The sequence below is a fragment of the Gracilinanus agilis genome, chromosome 1 (genome assembly GCF_016433145.1).
Source record: "Gracilinanus agilis isolate LMUSP501 chromosome 1, AgileGrace, whole genome shotgun sequence".
Lineage (NCBI taxonomy): Eukaryota > Metazoa > Chordata > Mammalia > Didelphimorphia > Didelphidae > Gracilinanus > Gracilinanus agilis.
The window spans coordinates 78,041,586-78,063,563 of record NC_058130.1 but is presented as its reverse complement, the minus strand read 5'-3'; the positions used below and the strand labels follow the sequence as shown (position 1 = coordinate 78,063,563).

Genomic DNA, 21,978 nt, shown 5'->3' with positions numbered 1-21,978 from the left:
TAAAAGCAAAGTCAGGGGGAAAGCCCCACAAAATGAGCAAAAGATAGAGAAAGTCTGACACTATTCCAGCAATAGAGATTATCAAAAACACAGGCTTAGAAGATGACAGCAATACAAAAATGAAATGTGTGAAACCTCAAAGGAAAATGTGAAAGGATATCAAGTCTAAAATGAGCTTCTCAAAGAGATCCAGAAAAGGATTAAAAAACAACAATAAGTGTTAAGAGACTTGGAAGAAAAATAAGGGAAAAAATGGAAAAAGTCAACAGCTTAGAACAAAAACTTACTAAAAAAAAAACCAGACCCCTTAAAAGGGAAATACAGAACCTCAAAAAGAACCCAACCCAACCACCCTCCCTCAAAAAGGAAAGAGAAAGCCTCAAAGAAGAAATCGGCTCCCTAAAAAAATAGAACTGGAAAAATGAAGTTAACGACTCTGAATAGAAAGAGGAATACATTAGAGAAAGATAAAATGAGAGAAAGTTGGAGGTAAATTCTCTCACATAAGAAAATATGACAGAGGGAAAGATACGATGGATATTTAAGAAATGTTTACACATTATTCTTTTCAAAATTGGCCCAAAACAGGAAAAATATCAACATTCAATTAGTAGTCAAAATTTATCTTACCCTATAGGGAAGTAAGAAGTGGAACAAGAAATTGGGGGGAACGTATGAAAGTGGGATAAACTCAGGGAGGTAGTAGTCAGAAGCAAAAACATTTGTGAATGGGTAAAGGCTGAAAGGAGAAAAAGAGAAGAATAAATGGGAAAAATAAAATGGAGGAAAACACTGTAATGAAAATGTGAATGTGAATGGAATGAATTCATTCATAAAATGTAAAAAGATAGCAAAATGGTTGAAAATCCAGAATTTCACAATCTGCTTTTTATAAGAAAAACATTTAAAAGAGGGAGACAAAAACAGAATAAAGATAAAGAGCAAGAGCAGAATCTATCATGCTTCAAATAAAATTTTTAAAAAAAGGAGTGACAATTATAATCTCAGACAAAGCAAAAGTGAAATTTGATCTAATTAAAAGAAATAAGGTAATTATACCTTGGTAAAACATACCATAGACAGTGAAGTAATATCAATGCTACACATAATACACCAAATAATATGCATCCAAATTTCTGAAATAAAAGTTACAATAAAATAGATAATAAAACTGTATTAGTAGGGTATACTAACCATCCTTTTTTGGAATTAAATAAATCAAACTAAAAAAAGTCAACTGGAAAGAAATTAAGGAAATGAATTCAATTTTAGAAAAGTTAGATTTCATAGACCTCTGGAGAAAATTAATTCCAACACTATTTGGCAAAATAGCCGAGTAAAGAACTTTACCAAATTTCTTTTGTGACAGAAATATCATATCGATAACCTAAGCCAAGAAGAGAAGACAAAACCAGAAAACTATACACTAGTCTCCCTAATGTATCCAGATAGAAATGTTTTTTTAAAAGTACTAGCAAGGAAATTACAGAAAAAAATCACAAGGACAACACACCACCACAAAGTTAATTTTATTCCAGGAATGGAAAGCTAGTTCGATATTAGGAAAGCTATCAGCATAATTGACCATATCAATAACAAAACTAACAAACCATATTCTTATTTCAATAGATATAGAAAAGGCTTTTGACAAAATTCAATAGTTATTCATACTAAAAACACTTGCGAACACTGGAATAAATGGAACATTCCTTAAAATGATAAATAGCATTTAATAGCATCTAAGACCATTAGCAAGCATTATTTATAGCAGGAATAAGCTAGAAGCCTGACCAATAAGATAAAAAATGAAGCAAGGATGACAATTATTACCACTACTAATCAATATTGTAGTAGGGATTCCAGTTATAGCAATAAGAGAATACAAAATTGAAGGAATTAAAACAGTAAAAAGGAAATGGAGCTAATACTCTTTGCAGCTGGTTCAATGGTATACTTGGAGAATCCTAGTGAATCAACTAATAAACAAATTGGAACAATGAACATCTTTAGCAAAGTTACAGGATTAAGGAAATTCCCACAAATCATCAGCATTTCTATTTACTACCAACAAAAATCCAATAGCAAGAGATAAAAAATAAAATTCTATTCAAAATGGATAATATAAAATATCTAGGGGTACACTCATTAAAACAAACCTAGAAATTATATGAACACAACTACAAAACACTTACAAATTAAGTCATATATAAACAATTGGAAAAAAAACATTAATTGTTCATGAATAGGTCAAGCTAATAAAGTGAAAATAACAATCCTATATAAATTAATTTACAGATTCTGTGCTATTTCAATAAAACTACCCAAAAATTATTATATAGAATTAGAAAAAATAATAAAATTCAGCTGGAAGAAGAAAAGGTCAAGGATATAAAGGCAATTTAATGTAAAAAAAATATGAAAGAAGGAAGCCTGACTGCCCCCAATTTCAAATACTATAAAGCTATAGTCATCAAAACAATCTGGTACTACTAGATCTTAAACTGTACTATAAAGTCATGATCATAAAAACAATATGGTACTGGCTAAGAGACAGAAGGGAGGATCAATAGACTTGGGGTAAATGACCTCAGCAAAATAGTGTATGATAAACCCAAAGATCCCAGTGTTTGTGACAAGAACCCACTATTTGACAAAAATTGTTGGGAAAATTGGAAAACAATATGGGAGAGATGAGATTTAGATCAATATTTCACACCCACAACAAGATAAATTCAGAGTGAGTAAATGACTTAAATGTAAAGAAGGAAATTGTAAATAATTTAGAATAGTATTCTTGTCAGATCTATGGGAAAGTAAAGAATTTAAGACCAAGCAAGAGACAGAGAATATTACAAAATGTAAAATGAATAATTTTGATTACATTGAATTAAAAAAGTTTTCTACAAACAAACCGATGTAACCAAAATTAGAAGGGAAGCAACAAATTAGAAAAAATATAACAAAAACTTCTGACAAAAGTCTAATTTCTCAAATTTATGAGGAGCTAAATCAATTGTACCAAAAATTGAGCCATTCCCCAATTGAAAAATGGGAAAGGGATATGAATAGGCAATTTTCAAATAAAGAAATCAACTATCAATAAGCACATGAAAAAGTGCTCTAAATCTCATAATTAGAGAAATGCAAATCAAAAGAATCTGAGGTACCACTTCACATCTAGCAGATTGGCTAACATGATAAAGGAAATTAATAAATGTTGGAGGGAATATGGCAAAATTGGGGCATTAATGCATTGCTGGTGGAGTTGTGAATTGATCCAACCATTCTGGATGGCAATTTGGAAGTATGCCCAAGGGGTTTTAAAAGACTGCTTGCCTTTTGATCCAGCCATAGCACTGCTTGGATTATACCCCAAAGAGATAATAGGGAAATTACTTGTACAAAAATATTTATAGCCGTGCTCTTTGTGGTGGCGAAAAACTGGAAATTGAAGGGGTTCCCTTCAATTGGGGAATGTCTGAACAAATTGTGGTATATGCTGATGATGGAATACTATTGTGCTCAAAAGAATAATGCACTGGAGGAATTTCATGTAAACTAGAAAGACCTCCAGGAAGTGATGCAGAGTGAAAGGAGCAGAGCCAGAAGAACATTGTACACAGAGACCAATACACTGTGGTAAAATTGAACGTAATGGATTTCTCTACAAGCAGCAATGCAAGGATCCAGAACAATTCTGAGGGAACTTATGAGAAAGAAAACTAGCCACATTCAGAGGAAGAACTGTGGGAGTAGAAACACAGAAGAAAACCATATCTTTGATCACATGATTCAGTGGGGATATGATTGGTGATATTGACTTTAAATGATCACTCTATTGCAAATAGTAATGTTATGGAAATAGGTTTTGAATAATGATACATGTAAAACCCAGTGGAATTGCTTGTTGACTCCAGGAGGGGGTAGAAAGGAGGGGAGGCAAAGAACATGAATCACATAACCATGGAAAAATATTCTAAATTATTTAATTAAGAAAATAAATTTTAAAAAAAGTCTGATACTGGTGAAGAAAAGAGGGGCAGAGTGATGGAATAGATTACGTAATCAAAACATGGCAATTACTGCCCATAACAACTTAATGCTAAATAAACCTAAAGATCCAAGCTTTGGAGAAAAGAAATCACTTTTTGACAAAAGCTGCTAAGAAAAATGAAATGCAATATGGCAGAGACTAGGCCATCTCATGCATTATACCACAATAAAGTAAAAATGAACCCTTGACCTAGAAATAAAGAGTGGTAGCATAAAAAAAAATTAGGGAAACATGGGAATGTTGGCCTGTCAGACTTATGTGCCAAAGAGGACAATAAAGATGACTTTATTACTAGAGTAGACACAGAGTACTAGAAATGACAAGGAGTCCTTGGGAGAATTTGAGTTGAAAGAGCAATAGCTGCTTACTACTAAAGACTTATGTGTCTCAAGAACTTTTCAACATTAACGCTGTCTTCTGCTTATCTAAATGCAACAAAATGTTGTGGATACTTCTTCAAAGCAAGCCCTGATGTTTAAGACTTCATTATTGTAAGAAGAGACAGGCAGGATTTGAGAGTGATGAAGGTGATGTGTGGCTCAGAGTGCTGAACTGATCATAGACTTATTGTCTCCAAACTAAACATTCTCATTCAACAAAAGTGATGCTTCAAGGCAAGACAATTGACTCGGTGTCAACAGATTTGAGTGCCTCTCTGTGGATGAGTAGTTTGTTGCTGAACTGGATGGAAAACTGAGTTAGCACATAGGAACAGTGGAGTAGAAAAGAAGTAGGCAGCTTTCAGACTTGGTGTACAGAACTAAATTTATTTGCTTGGTCCAGAACACCAAAAACATCAAAATTGGTTTGACAAAAGTGATGAGGAAATTCTGAAGCTGACAAACAAAAAATGAGGAAAACACACAGTTTACTAGCAGGATAGTTCATTGACCATATACCTTGGTTTGAGGTCAGTCCCTCTAGTTGAACTTTCCAACTGAAGAAGACATACTGAATGTAATTAAGCTTCTTTAATGTGGTAAAGCACCTAGCCCTGATTCAGACCTAGCAGAGATCCAGAAGTGAGAGAGAAGCTGGCTGAAATCCTCCAGGTCACAGGGTAAGAGATGGCTCTTAGATCCAGATCAAGGATATCTCCATTGTTTATCTCTAGAAAAGAAAAAGAAATGGGTTATCCTGTGACAGTCATGGGGGTGAAAGGTGGGGGTTCCCTATTTTAGTCACTGCTGGCAAGATTCTTGCAAGAATCTTTTTTAATTGGTTCATCCTTCACCTGGGAGATAGTCATCTACCTGAAAATTGTAAGATATGGGAGATGTTAACACAGGACTGCTCAGCATACCCTCATCTAAAAAGGCACCATGTTCCATGAGCAAAACAGAATCATAGAAGAACAAAGGAAGCAAGAGATGTGAGAATCTAGAAACATCTCCATTCCAAATGTTTAAATGAATTATTTGTGCCTGACCTGTGGTAAAGTCTCCTAAGTACATATTGGTCTGACCAGCCATAATGAGACACACTGTACACTGACTCTAACATCGTGGTGTCGTTGGTCCTCTTTGAGTACAAGGACATATAAAATCGGCTATTGTCCATTTTTTATCTTTTGGCATTTATCACACTTTGCCTTGGCGTTGTTAACTTTTCATGTATTTATTTTGTCTATATTCTCATATATATTATAAGAAAGTCAGCTAGAAGGCTCAGTTGGGTAAAGTGCAGGGCTTTAAGTCAGGAATTCGTGAGTTCAAATCTGCCCTCAGACACTTGCTAGCTGTGTGACCCTGGGGAAGTCACTTATACTTTGTTTGCCTCAGTTTCTTCATCTGGGTTGAAACAACTTGTAAAATGTTTTTCCAGATATATAAAGTATAACAGTGGAGTTCTCTTATTGTGTGCTGTTTATTGATGGGGCAGAGTTCCTGAAGTCTAATTCTTTCTTTTATGGTGGGTTCTGGGGTAGGTTCTAAGAGAATCTACAGGAATAATTATAGATGATAGTAGACTAATTAAATCAGGGTCTGGACTAATTAAAAAGTTGTTCCTGGGGTTAGAGAAGGGTGGGTCAGGATGGTTAGAAATGCTACTTTCACCTTGGGCCCTAATAATCATTAAGTTCTTATCTCTAAACTGATTGCCATTTTTTCTTCTCTATTTCCTAGTGTGAGTCCAAGTACTCGAACTCAATATATTCCTCTTTACACGTAAGTGAATTTTTAAAGTTATTTTTTATTAAAAATATACAACATATCAAAATGGCTCCTTGAGCCTTGTTCATTAGTCATTGATGAGACAAGCTGAATTCTTCTAGTTAGCTTTAGAACACTGCTTGGCCGATAGAAGGCACTTAATAAATGCCACTTAACAGACTACTCCTGAGACAATATAATTTGCTGCAATATTAGGGATAGTACAGGACTTTCACGAGACCTTACTGAATTTCTGGGCAGGGAAGAACTCTGGAGATCATTTTTTTAAACCCTTACCTTCTGTCTTAGAATCAATACTAGGTAATGGTTCCAAGGCAGAAGAGTGATAAGGGTGGGCAATGGGGGTCAAGTGACTTGCCCAGGGTCACACAGCTGGGAGGTGTCTGAGGCCAAATTTGAGCCTAGGACCTCCTGTCTCTGGGCCTGACTCTCAATCCACTGAGCCACCCTGCTCCCCCCCCTCTTGAGATCATTTTAACCTACCATATCTTTCAAATGAGTTCACTAAGGTCCATTTTGACCAAAGGAAGAATCATAAGGTCATATCTTAGATCAAATGCTTATCTCAGAGTTCATTTCCATCCATAAAATAGTGATTCAGCACCTAGTCTGATATTTTCCCATTTTCCTGAAGCATCACTTTAAAAATCAGGTCTAATGAATAGTTCAAGGACCTATGATTTTATCAGTATGTGGAAGATAACTTTCTTTGTGGCAGCACTATCATGCTATAATGGAAAGAATTCTGGATTTGGAGAAAGAGGAATTGACTTCAAATGATACCTCCACTCATTACTAAGTGACCTTGGGTAAATCACTTCATTTCACTACCTGTCAGCTTCTCATCTGTAAAATGAGAAAGTTGGATTTGACAACTTCTGTACTTCCTTTCATATCTAAACTTATGATCCTAAATTGGCATAAGTATCTTGGCATTTACCCTTTCAGACTGTTAGTAAAAAGGATAATTTTAGGGACTTGGAAAGTTGTTCTCCTTTTCAAGCCTCTTTTCTTATAAGTAATTTACTTCTTTCATCCAAACAGTGGTTATATTGAGTCATCAGACCCTGATGACAAAGATGATCCTGATGGTGACCTTGAATCTTTGGGCAAACCTAGGCAGTCAAGACTATTCTATACAAATCCAAGAAGGTAAGCAGTGTTTATACAACAGATGTTCACTAATGCTGGACATCAATGGTGAACTTAGTCTTAAAAGAAGAAAAATGGCTCTATTGCTGAGGGAGATATGCATGCAGAGTGCTGAATTTGGAAATTTGGGTATAGATATTGTAATTCCATTACCATTGGCAACTTCTTGTGAAAGAGAATTTTTTTATCTTAATCAAGTACTTGGAGTACTCCACCATTTTAACTTAATCAGTCAGGAACTTGTGAATCTTTTTGATAAGAGTTCACACCTTCAGAGGACAGGAGGTGGATCCCACAGACACTGACCCCTGGGTAGTTCTAGGCAAATTGAGAGGCTTTGATTGGTTCCTGTGAAGAGGGGAAGAGTCATGAAGTGATGTGGAAAAAGGAGGATAAAAGGCCAAGTTCAAGGACTGATTCATGTGGATGAGACAGGCTGGAGGAAGCCTCTTGGAAGCAGTCATGTTGTCCTAGACTCGTCCTTGGCTGGAGCTTTTTACGCTGGAGAGGCTTGCTGGGTGAGTGACTCAGGCTAAAGGAAGAGGTTTGCAATGGTGGATTTCAGACTGAAGTTGCCACCAGGACTTCCATGTGGAGATTGGGTCTTGAAGGAACCCTTGCTAGGGGCTGAGTTGGACTTCACCAGAGCAGCACTTAGGGTGGTAGGCTAGACAAGGCTCAGTCTCCTTCCCACATTTCCCACTTTCAATATTTCTACCTTGTTGTAAATAAAAACTGCTAACAGTAATTTCTGACTTAAAGGCTAATATTTTATAAATGGCAACCACAATCTCACTTTTATAACTCTCATATTGAGTCAAACCCAATTTTAAATCTTACATTCTAATTTTAAAAACTCACATACCAATAAATCTGCTCTGTAATTTATGTCTATAAGAGTCACATAGGGGTACTGAGAGGTTAGATAACTTGTCCCCAGGGTCACAGAGCCTATTTGGTTCAGATAAGCCAAGCCTTGAACCTAGACCATCTGCACTCTGAATTCTCTCTGCTCATATCATTCATCTTCTTAGCTTTTAGGAGTTAGGGGGTCTGTGTTCAAATCATAGCTCTATTTAGTATATAATCATATAAGCCTAGGCTACTATCTCGGAAACTTTTATAATCTGTAAAATAATGGAGAGTGAAACCAGAAGATCTCTAAGATCCTTCTAAATCTGAAATTTATAATCCTAAATACTTATATGAAAACTTAATATATATATATTGCCATACAAAAGAAAGCTGCTAATCAGATAATAGCATTCAGTGGGATTAGTGAAATGTTATCTCTATTAACAGAAAAACAACTCAATAATGTCATTCTTATGGAGGAGGGAGGTCATTGGGAGAAGAATAGAGGTCCATAATGACATTGTTTTGCACATTAAGGATTGTGTATTGTGTTTTTTGAGTCTGGTTAATTAAATGAAAGAAGTACAGAAAATTTCCCATAATAAACATAACAATAAAAATAACTATCTAAATTATTAATTATTTCATCCCTTTGGAAAATTTTTATACTTCATTTTTTCCAATTACCTGTAATAATAATTTTAAGCATTTATTAAAAAATTAAATAGCAAATTCTCTCTTCCCCTTTCCTCTCTTTCTCCTCCTTAAAACAATAAGCATTTATATATATATATATGTTATTCATGTGAAGACATTCAAAACATATTACTTTATTAATCATATTGTGAAAGAAAACACAGACCAAAAAAAGCCAAAGAGAAATAGATTTTTAAAAATATACTTTGCCCTGCATTAAAACCCCATCATTTCTTTCTCTGGAGGTGGATAGCATTTGTTATCTTAAATCCTTCAGAATTGTCATTGATAACTATTGTTGAGAATAGCTAAATCATTTATAGTTGTCCATAAAATATTGCTCTTACTGTGTATAATAATCTCCTGATTCTACTCATTTCACTTTGTATCAGTTTACATGTCTTCCCAGTTTTTTTCTGAAAGCATTCTTGTCATTTCCTGTAACACACTAGTATTCAATCATAATCATATACTACAATTTGTTCAACCATTTCCTAACAGATGAGCATCCCCTTAATTTCCAACTCTATGCCACTACAAAAAGAGCTGTTACAAATATTTTAGTATATACTTTTTCTTTTTTTCCAATCACTTTGGGATACAGACCTGGTAATGGTATTGCTGGGTCAAAGGGTATGCACAGTTTTATGGACCTTTGATCATAGTTCCAAATTGTTCTCTAAGATGGCTGAAAAAGTTCACAACTCCACCAAGAATGCATTAGTGTCCCAGATTTTCCACATCTCCTCAAACATTTATCATTTTTCAGAATTGTCAAAAATCTTCCATTTTTCTTTTATATGATATGATATATGATATCATATGATAAGTATGAGGTAGTGTATCATTTGTTTTCATCTGCATTTCTCTAATCAATGGTGATTTAGAGCATTTTTTCATATAACTAAAGATAGCTTTAATTTCTTCCCCTGAAAATCATCTATTTATTATCCTTTGACCACTCAGCAATAGGGAAATAAGTCATATTCTTATTAATTATACTTGGTTCTCAAAATATGTGAGAAATTAGGCATTTATGAGAGAAATTTGCTGTAAACATTTTTCTCAGTTTTCTGCTTTCCTTCTAATCTTGACTATATTGATTTTGTTTGTACAAAATTTTTTTTAATTTAATGTAATCAGAATTATCCATTTTATAGCGCACAATGCTCTTCATCTGTTTGCTCATAAATTTTTCATTTATCCATAGATATGACAGTAAAACTATTCCACGCTCCCCTAATTTGCTTATAATATTACCCTTTATATATATGTCATGTACCCATTTTGATCTTCACATTTCTCTTGTTGCTATAGCTAACATTTCTAGCACACACAGTATCAGATAATAGTGGTGATAATGGACATCCTTGTTTCATCTCTGATGTTATTGGGAAGGCTTCTAGTTTATCCCCTTTACAGATAATGCTTGCTGATGGTTTTAGATAGATACTATTTATCATTTTAAGGAAAGATTCACTTATTCCTATACTTTCTAGTGTTCTTTAATGAGAATGAGTATTGTATTTTGTCAAAAGCTTTTTTCTGCTCCCATTGGAATGATCATATGATTTTTGTTATTGATGTGGTTAATTATGATATTTATCCTCACATTGAAACAACCCTGCCTTACTTATATAAAAATCCTGCCTGGTCATAGCATATGATCTTTGTGATATAATGTTTTCATCTCCTTGCTGGTATTTTATTTAAATTTTTTAAAATTTTTAAAAATTTTAATATTAAATTATTCATTAGGGAAATTAGTCTATGCTTTTCTTTTTCCTGTTTTTGCTTTTCCTGTTTTAGATATTATCACTATATTTATATCATAAAAGGAGTTTCATAGGACTCCTTTACCTACTTTTCAAAATAGCTTAAGTAGTGTTAGAATTAATTTTTCCTTAAATGTTTAGTAGAATCCATTTGTGAATTCATTTGGTCATGGGAATTTTTGCTTAGAGAGTTTATTTATGGTTTGTTCAATTTCTTTTTTCTAAAATAGGGTTAAATATTTTACTCTTCTGTTAATCTGGGAGATTTGTATTTTTGTAAATATTCATCCTGTAAATTATTGTTTCAACTAATTTATATAACAACCCTGTGAATAAGGCAATAGGAATATTCTTATATACCTGAAACCGAGTTCCAAAAAGGACAAAACTCTGAACTTGGTCTTAAGAACAAGTCTTTTTTTTTCTATTGACCTAACCTACTTTGTTCTGTTGTCTTTTTCATTCTACTTCTTTCACTGATTATAATCAAGAAACAGTGCCTGAGAGTTCCCTTGATTTCTTATTTACTTTGGGCAAATTGCTTACATAGTTTAGTCCTTAGTATTTCTCCTTATATGCAGGCATTATCATCTTATCTGTTATCCATCCTATAGGAACCATTGAGGTTCAAAAAAAATGATGAATCACCTTTCTTTCCTCATTCTCCTCCATGATATATATGTATCCAGGCTCAAATCTCGTATAGATTTTGTACCTCTCTTATGCACTTATTTTGTAATGTTATTTGTGCCTTCTTGGGTGTTATCACTCTACTAGGCTGTAAATTCCAAGACATTATGCATAATGCTTTTACTAAATTCTCTATCTCTTCTTGTGTCATACTAAGAGGTGCTGGGCCAAATGTCAGGAAGACCTGAGTTCAAATCCAGCTTCAGATACTTAATAATTGAGTAAACCCTAACAAGACAATTAACTGCTTTCTGCTTCAGTTTCTTCAACTATAAAATGAGGAAAACATGACCACGTTCCTCCCAGGGTTGTTATGAGGATCCAATAAGATCATTTTCATATGGCACTTAGCACAGGGCCTGCCACACTGTAGGTGATTGATAAATGTGTTTTTTTCCCCATCCTTCCTCTGGATGCAAGATGACCTTAATGAGCATTGCTTGGCTTGAATATAAAACTCTGGAGGTCTCATAAGGAAAAATTACACATAAACACATGATTAATTCATGTAACAATGGAGAAAACTCTTTTCTAAATTAAAAGAAAGATCATTTTGAACAGATCACTTTTTGCTGGGGAAGGGACAAAGATAGACACAACACTGGGATGAACTGGGATATAAGATTGGTGGTTTGCTATGAAGGCTTAAAATTATGATGATTGCTTTCTTTTCAAATGTTTTGTTTTTCTGGAAGCTTGCCTATTGTGTGACTTAGTGGTTCAATTTGATTTAGACTAATTTGGATAAAAATCAAGGGATTCTATATATTTTTTAATTATAGAAAGGATAGTTAATGTATATACAACATTACTCACAAAAATTTCTCATCCCTCCAGAAAGGCAATTAATTTCAAGGAATATGTTGATTCATAGCAGTTTTAAAATAGGATATGAGAATCTGCCTTGTTTAAAAATATTCAAGATATAATAGCAATTTAGTGAATCTTTTTCTCCTCAACAAACACAGATATTAATTTTAAAAATGAAAGAAAATTACTCCCTAATTTGTGTCTAATATGGAAACACTGCAGATAAATAGCTCTCGGATTCATTCTTCCTAAAGAATTAAGCATTGATAACTTCACTCCTGTAGACCATGTTAGGTATTAAAATGACAACATTTCTAGGGCTACTCTATTAGATGTCAAGTACTCTAGAATTAATTTAATATTCAAAATGAATATCATTTAATACACTATTTTGAAGGGATAAAGTTAAATTCCTTGTGGATTATATTTGGAAATAGAACACAGTCCCGAGTATGTTAAATGTGTGATGATCAGGTTTGGGCACTAGATGTCCTCCAAGGTTGCAAAGTTTCTTTTAAAAAAAAAACCCAATCTTTTTACTTATTGATCTGTTCCTTTACTCTGGAAGCTTGGTCTTGACATAAAGCATTTTCAAGATTTCTTCTCAAATGTTTTCCAAAGACGTCAACTGATTAAGATTATTTATTTATTTGTAACAAACTTGGTCTCAGATTTCCCACTACTATGTTTTAGGGTGGAACTGATTGACCTAGTACTAGTTAGCCTGTTACTGTCAAGAAAACTGATGGCTTCATCTAATTGTTCTTGTTTCTGTCTCGGTCCTTTTTTAAAGTGGTCCATATTTAGTTTTTTAATTCACTATTCCCTAAAGCAAGAACCATTTAACAATTTCCCTGGACATAGTTGTGCTTTCCAAAAGTTGCCTGGCCATCACTGTACCAAAACACAAGATCTCAATCAGAAGGAACTTCCAAGGTCATCTATTTCAAAACTGTTCCCACTCAGGCCCCTGGGATCTAGTTCATCTGGGCTTGACAACATGAATTTATTGAGGGCAGCTAAGTGCCCTTTTACAGCTTCTGCTCTTTCTTTGGGTCTCATTTCCCCATTAAACTTTTTTGTTCATCCTTTGTGTCCAAAAATTGCTCCCGTTGGTAAAGAAAATAAGGGGGGAAAAAGAGACAAGGCAAGACAAGAGTTCATTGGAAAGAAAAATGTAAAAGACAGAGTAACACGACAGACAAAAAATGACTAACAAATGGGATTTTAAGTTTTTTTAGTTATTTTGCCCAGAATGAAAGACATAACACTCCCATTGTGCTCTTCCACATTTAGAGATACATCTGGTCATTTTTTATCCTAAATAATGTGTTTAGTTCTCAACACATTTTAGGAAGGGCATAATAAACTGGTATTCATTTCAGCTAGACCAGCCATGATACCAAAAGGATCAGACAGTGTACAAACCAGAATGTGATCCTAAAAGTGAGGTTGTTTATTTGAGGAAAAATAACTCTAAGGAGAAATTTAATAAATGGCTAATATATGGAAATGAGATTATAAACATTTCCCCCCAGTTATCCCACTCAAACCAAAGTAGCACTCTTATCTCTTCTTTGACTTCCCCCTTGCCCACCACATAGCTAAAGCAAAATGAAACAAAACACCTTTTTCGTTATACCTAACATTATCATCAGCCTTCTGGTCATTCTGAGCTTTAGTTTATGGGACACAATTGTTATAAAACTATGCCTCTCTTTCTAATTCATTCTCAATTACCTTCCATTTCTCCCATCTTTTGTATGTAGTTTTAAAAAATCTAACTTGGTCAATGAGTTCCCTGTCCCTCGTCCATCTATGGTTTTTTTTTTTTCAGGCAGCTTCCTCTTTGCTTCTTTGTCATAATAATTGTTGTTTATGTCCTTAAAATTTTGTTCCTGAGAGCATGCCACTACTCTTGGACTGATTTTAGACAATAACATCCTAAGGGCTCTTTTTCTTGTATACTTTGAAATCTGCTCTCCATAAAATCTAAGGTGTGCTTCAGACCTATGTCCAGCTTTTTCTCCTTACTTGTCACAAATTTCAAGATGGAATGGGGTTTTCCTTCCAATTTCCCCATCATTTGTGCCTTGACAATCAATAAGCACCTCAATGTCATTAAGCATGGATTTTCCAGTTCAAGCAAGGTGGCAGCCACAGAAATTATATAAAGAAATAAAATTAGAAATGTCTTCAAATAAAAGCTTTTTTTTTAAAGAAAAGGGGAAGGGAAAGGAGGTACAAGCAGAGATCTTTATAAGATAAAGATAAGCATCTCAGAAAAGGAAAAGGAAGGGGAAAGGAAATGAGCAAGCAGAAAAGCTGCAACATGATGGACACATATTAAAGATTAAAGATCCCAAGAAGAAGTCATTGGAAAGCAAATAACTAATTAGCAAGTGCAGAAACAAATGTTCTGTAATGGTACGTTAAGTTATATTAAAAATAAAAGAAAATGAAAGTGGTTTGGGTATTATTTTTTAAAAGATGATATCTCTCATAAAGGATTATCAGAAAAAAAACAGAAAAAGACTAAAACAAGAAGAGGGCAATAGAAACTTGAATAAAAACTTGGAATGAATGAAAAAAAACACTACTTCAGAAGGCAGAAATGAGAGAGCAATCAGCAAAAGATAAAAAACGACATCTTATCTAAAAGAGGGTGTGAAAACTAGCAAGCTTATATTGAAAGAACTGTTGTGGAGAGCTTAAGGAAACTGAAAACAAGCAAAGAAAGAGTTTAAACACCATTTCCCAGTAAATTTAGTTTATGTTTTAATCATGTGAAATCTGCCTTTTTGCTCTCCTATTCCAAATTTTGCTGCTTCTTGCCCCAAATGAGAATGTAAGAAGAACAAAACCCATTATAATCACATATAATTGTCAAAACAAATTTCTTCATTAATCATGTACCATTTTTTTGCCTTATTCTGTATTCTGAGTGCTCCATCTCCTTATTATGAGGCGAATAGCATGTTCCTCAGGAATCATGGTTGACCATTACTCTGCTAAGAGATCAGCACAATAGTATTCCATAACATTTCTACATAATAACTTGTTCATTCATTCCTCAATTCATGGGTCCCACTTTAGGGTCCCCATTTTTTGTCAGCTATAGGGAGCTGTACGTAGTTTTGGATAGTGTATTCTTAGAATTTGTTTTCCTTAGGACTAATCGTTCTCTTAATCTATCTTCCCTCAAGTTTCCCCTGAACCTTTCTTTTCTTTCTCTCCTATTTCCCTGTTGAGTAAAATATATTTCTATGCCCAAATTTGTATTTGTGTAGTTTTCCTTCTTTTTACTAATTCAGATGAGAGTGAGATTCAAATACTAATTGCTTCTGCCAGTCTCTTCCTTCTTGATAGCATAGGTGTCTACTTGTACATCCTGATTTTGTGAAATTATTTTCCCTGATCCTCCTTTCTTTTTTCTCCCTCTTTTCTCAGTATATTCCTCTTCCTCTATCCATCCTTTTCTTAACATTATCAAGACATTACAGAACCATTCCCACGTCTCATCTAATTGACCCAGAAAAGGTGATAGGGTTCAAAGGGAACATGCTTCATATCCCCATATTTGAATGTAAATAGTTTATCTTTTTTTGGTCCTTTATCATAGGTTATTCATGTTTACCTTTTTAATGTTCTCTTAACTCTTGTGTTTGAACTTCAAATTTTCTATTTGCAAGTCTGGTCTTTTCATTAGGAATGCCTAGAAGTCCTTTATTTTGTCAAAGGTCTGTTTTGTCTATGGCGGTATACTCAACTTTTCTGGCTAAGTTATTCTTGACTATAAGCCCATATTCTTTGCTTCTGGGCAAAATCTTTGCCTTGTATTCCTCAGCTCCTTTAGAGTGGTGGCTAGTAAATCATGTGTGATATTGACTATAGAGTTTCAGTATTTGAATTCTTTCTGGGATGCTAGAAGTATTTTTGATTTATCCAGAACTTCTGAATTTGGCTATCCTATTCTTGAGAGTTTTCTTGAGAATTTTCATTTGAGAGTTTCTTTCAGCACGTAACTGTTGTATCCATTCGATTTACATTTTTCTAAGAGATCTAGTCAGTTTCTTTAGGAGTTTTAAACCCTTCTTTTTCATTATGGCATTCAGAGGTTTGAATGATTCTTAAATTTCTCTCCTCAATCTGTTTTCTAGGTCATTCATTTTTGCTATGAAATACCTTAAAGTTTCATCTATTATTTCAATTTAAAAAATTTTAATATTCCTTATGTTTTCATTGGCTTCTGTTTGACCTTTTCTAATTTTTAGTTTGTTGTTTGAGCAAGATTTTGTACCTCTTGTTATAAGTTAATTCCTTTTTTCAATACTTCCATAGCACTAACTTATTTTCCATTTTTTATGCCAGTACTCTTATTTCTTTATTTAAAAATCTTAAATTCTTTCTTAATTCTTTATCTCTTCAAGGAATTATTGTTGAATTTTTGTGTATGCTGTATTTTTCTTTGAGGCTTTGCTTATAGCTATTTTAGAGTTATTCTCATCTTCTAGGTTTTTTTCTTGAGCTTTCCTAATACCATACCAACTCTTTATTTTGGAATTCTTTTTTTTTTGTTTGCTCGTTCTTCTAACCTTCTTCCTGACTTTGAACCAGTCAGGAAGGGCAAGGTTCTGTGGTCCTTCTGGAGGAAAGGTCTGGGCTTGTCCTGTTGCTCCTTTCTAAGAGTTCTGAGTATTGGATTATTATAGAGTCTCAAAAACAGACTGGAAGCCTGCAAGCTTTCAGTGTTCCCAAAGTGATCTGATCCAGAGCAAAGTCTGATTGCAATTCCACTCGAGCTTTGCTGGTTCCTGATCTGAGTTTGGGTTTGAGCTAGTATAGACTGCTGTTGGATTCATATTCTAATAGCAAGCTGACAAACTCTGTTGATAGTTTGGGATTCCTGTTGCAGTTATTATTCTGTAGCCTATGTTAGATGCTAGAAATAATACTGTTCTGAACCTAGGGTCTGAACCCTTCAATACTGAGTCTGGTTTCTAGACTTCCTCTTTTTTTTTTTTTTTTTTTTTTTTTTTGTATATCACTAAGATTTCCCTTCCCAGGAATGCCACCCCTGTGCATTCCTCCTTCTCAGTCCACCCTGCATCTCTGCCCACTGGGAAAGTAGGTGACAAAGTAGACAATTTGTACCTATCCCTGTTGCAAAGCCCTGTTATGGCCCTGAGAAATATGAGTTTGGTACCTCTTCTTGCCCTGAAGAACTGCTTCCCCAGTATTCATGCCTCTGGCACACCATAGATCTTTCTGTCTTCCTATGTTGACCTGGGCTAGAGAAATGACTCACTGCTATTTTCCCCCATTATTCCATCAGGATTTGACCTAGTGTATCTATAATTTTTAACTCTAAAAGAGTGAATTTCCCTAAAGAAACAAAATGGGTTACAAATGGCTTTAAAATAGAAAACTCAACAAAAGTTTTTTAATTAAAGAAACTACACCTATGACAGAAAGATATCCAATCTTCCTGGAAGGCCATTCAAAAAAAGATGTTGAGGGGGTAGTTATGGATCAGTTGATTGCAGGAAATTAGAAATTAAGTTGTGATCAGAGTTGGAAGTGTTTTAAGAGAGATAAGTTTAAAAATTATAATAGCAAAATGCTTAAACAATTAATAACCTAGCACCCAACTTTTTAAAGAAAAAACCATTGAATTAATAAAAGAGCTAAACAGAAAACATTAATAGTGGAAGAATTCACCATACTTTTGGAATGCATCAATAGAAAATAAGTCAATCAGAAAGGTAAACAAGAAAAATCATATAATTGAACAGAATTCCTGGAAATAATACCTTATGTTCAATGAACTAAATTTGAGAATTTACTTTTTATTCAGAAGTATAAAGAACACTAAAATATTGACCACAGGGAACAAGGAATAAAGGAAGAAAGTCAGAAATTTTAAGCACCATAACTCAATTAAATTCAATTACAAATGATTCAGGAGCCTAATCATTCAATTAAAACATCAGTCAATATGACAAATAAAATAAAAAAAAAACATAGATTGAATTGAGAAGAAAAGAAATAACTAGGTAAAATACAACATAATGTAGAAGCTATAACAATTATATTTAAAACAACAGTATTAACATTCAATTCAATTTAGTCTCATTGATTTGGATTATTCCTTCAATGATGTTACAGTTTTGCAGCTAAACAGTGGGCAAATAGAATCAAAAGTAATTTCTCTCTCTGTCTTCTCCATATCCCTCCTCCAGGACAATAAAAGCAAAATTTCAGTGCTTTTTCTTTTTTTTCCAGAAAAGATATTGTCCCCCACCTTTATCTTCTAAATATTGATATGGGTGTTTTTTTTTACTTTTTAGTATTTCAAAGTTTCTCATATTTGTTTCACTTTGATTATTTATATGGGATGCATAGGTATTATCTGAATATTCTAGATGAGTGGTTTTCAAAGTGTAGTCCTAGGAATTTCTGAGATCCTTTCAGGGCTTCAGAGTTTAAAACTATTTTCATAGAGATACTAAAATGTTTAATAATACTGCAAATATTGATAGACATAAACCACATAAACAAAAACTCTTTGGGAATATTCAATAATTTTTAAGTACTGAGAAATCCTGAGACCAAAACATTTGAGAATTGCTACTTTAGGTGGAAAAATTGAGGCATAAATTGGATAAGTAACTAGCTCAGGGAAATATACGAAATCTGTCCATGGCACTGCCTTGATTATTGTCCCTGATCATAAACAGTTACAGAAGGTGAAGGTAGAGTTGGATGATGTGGCAGCTTTCTTTAGGAAACAATTCTTTTGTTCATCATATCTCAGGTTAGAGAATAATGTTGATAGTGATAAGAAGAATGGGAAAACTTTGTAAAAGTACAACATATTTTTGAAGCATTTTCATATCTATTATTATTTTGCTCTTGTTTCTCACAAAAACCTTGTGATGTAAGTATGGATGGGTATGACTTTTTCCTGTTTTTCCAATGAGATAACTGAGTCAGAAAGGTTAAATAATTTCCCTAAGGTCACAGAGCAGAAACAAAATAAAGCCTAGGTCTCCTGATTCTTTGTTCTGTTCCTTTCCTATAGTTCATACTTCTTCAAGGAGAGTAACTAATTACAGGATTGCCTGGCAACTCAGTCCCTGTTCAATAGTGCCTTTTTGTCTCTGGGAACAAAATACGAATTCTTGAGATAGATTGATAAACTGAAATAGACAGAAGTTAAGTGACTTGAGCAGGGTTACACAGTTGGTATTTGTTTGAGAGTAGATGTCTTGTCTTGCTGACTTCAGGTCGGGGCACTATATTCACTTCACTACCTTGTCACTAGTCATTAGTACTCTCTCTCCCTATTCAATTTTTCTTATATTTATTTATCTGTCTAAATGTTGTGACCCCAATCGTATGTAAAGCCCTTAAGGGCAGGGATTATTTAATTTCTATGAGTTAGTTTCTAACATAATTCCTTTTATTGTTACAATAGTAAGAACCCAATAAGAGATGAGGTATATAAAGCACTTTGGAAATATTAAAGATCTAAATAAATGTCAGTTACTATTACTATTATTACTGCTACTAATAATACTAAAAATGTATGTTTACTTGTTTGTTTGAATTGAATTAAATTGGCAAATAAGGAAAAAACCAGAACTAGCCACTTCAGAAATGACAAAAGGTAAGAAAAAACAAAACTAATAAAACTCTTGGGTCTTACTTAATGGACTGGAGCCTACCACTATTTTTCTAAGGGAGTAGAAAAAAGGAGGCACCCCAGGGCAACCCTCAAGGAAAGAATACTCTCAGCTGAGTTTCTACAGCTGTTTGCCTTGGGTCATTTTTCCACTGCCACCATCTGGAGGATTCAAAATTGGGTAATTTCTTCATCCCAAGACTAAGCCCTAGGGATCACAGTGTTTCCTCTTCTGCAACACCATAACTGCTTACTATACACTACAGACAGAATCAGTTCAAGTCCTGGTTATGCTCTATTTAGAGGCATTTAATATATTAATAACCTTTTATGTAGTTATCCTTTCCTCCCAATCCCATGCTCCAAAGTTCCTTCCCTGAGGCATCCAAGACTCCTTCCTGGGGAATCAAACTTGAAGCATTAGAAGGTAAGCTCCTTAAGGGCAAGAATTTGTTATGATTATGTCTTTGTATCTCCTATGTGCTTGACACATAGTAAACACTTAAATATCATTAACAAATATTTACACAGAATTTACCATGTTCCAGGCACTGTGCTAAGTGCTAGGTATTCAAAGAAAAGAAGTAAAAATAATCCTCGTCCTCAGGAAGCTAACATTCTAACGGTGGAGATTTCACATATAAATCAGAATGTGCAAGATAAATACCTAGTAGATGGGAGGAAATATTAGAAGGAATGACACTAAAACTTTTTGATTGTCATTCAGTATTTTCAGTCATGTCCAACTCTTCTGTGACTCTATTTGGGGTTTTCTTGGCAAAGATACTAGGGTAGTTTGCCATTTCCTTCTACAGTTCATTTTACAGATGAGAAAACAGTCAAAGACAGGTTAAGTGACTTCCCCAAGGTCACAAAGCTAGTAAGTACCTGAGGATAAATTTAAATTCAGGTCTTCTTGACTTCAAGCCTGGAATTTTATCCACTGTGCCATGTAGTTGCTCAGACTGATGGATTAAAGCTTGCTACTTCACCTGCTAATGTCTTCCACCCAGGCCAAGGCTTTCTCCTTAAGAAATGGGGGCTGGACAATCTATTGCTATGTAGGAATGGCTAATGTTCTTGAAGGCATCCCCTTTTTCCTCCAAAGAATCACCACGAAAGGGAGTCCTTTCTCATCAGAGCCCAATAAGCCCAATCCTTGCCTTTCTTCCCTCAATGAAAGTTTCTGGATCTAGAGAGATAAAATAATTGCCATAATTTTTAAAACTAAAATATGCTGGACAAACATGGAGTTGTAAAATTAAGTGACCATTTATTTAGTTTTTCCTTTTCACTCAATGCTCATCATAAACTAAGTTACTATTTAGAATAATAGAGTCAGAGTCAGTAAAAGAAGCATTAGATCTGGAATCAGAGGATTTGGCTTCTAATCCCAGCTCTGTCGCTGAACTGGTGATTTGTGGCAAATAAGTCACCTTTCTGCTCCTCAGGTTTTGAATCTATCAAATAAAAGGATAGAGCTACATACCCTTTCTGAAATCCCTTTCAGATATTTTATTTTAAAAGTAAAAAATTATTATTGATCCAGGGGCTGCTATGTGGTACAGTGGATAGAGCACCAGTTCTAAAGTCAGGAACACTCATCTTCATGAGTTCAAATCTGGCCTCAGATACTTACTAACTGTGTGACCCTGGACACATTGTTTAGCCCTATTTGCCTCAGTTTCCTCATCTGAGGTAAATGAGCTGGAGAAAGAAATGGAAAACCACTCCACTATCTTTGCCAAGAAAACCTAAAAAGAGTTGGAGAGACTGAAATAACTGAATAACAAGCATATGATCCTATCAACTGTGTTTGAATCCTAGATAAAACACATATTAATAATATCATATAGGGCAAGCTATTTCAGCTTTCCAAGCCTTAGATTCTCCTTCTTTAATAAGAGGATCTCAATATTCAAACTACCTACCTCATAGGATTGTCATGAGGATAGTTCTTTGTAAATATTAAAGCATTATTTACATTTACATGTGAATTATCCATGTGAGACAAAAATACATACACACATTTTTTAGTTAATTAGTATGTGTATGTGTTGTATGTGTGTTGATTGCTTAAGTTTA

At 34.1% G+C, this 21,978-nt stretch overlaps 1 protein-coding gene across 1 annotated transcript in view; it reads left to right on the top strand.

The window, feature by feature from the left end:
* The window catches only part of SPATA48 (spermatogenesis associated 48), a 74,982-nt gene that overhangs the window by 33,117 nt on the left and 19,887 nt on the right, over nucleotides 1–21,978 (top strand). Inside the window, exons 6-7 of the mRNA XM_044656897.1 lie at nucleotides 6,181–6,222; nucleotides 7,273–7,380. Of these exons, the coding sequence (XP_044512832.1) occupies nucleotides 6,181–6,222; nucleotides 7,273–7,380 (150 nt within the window). The remainder of the gene's footprint in view (nucleotides 1–6,180; nucleotides 6,223–7,272; nucleotides 7,381–21,978) is intronic.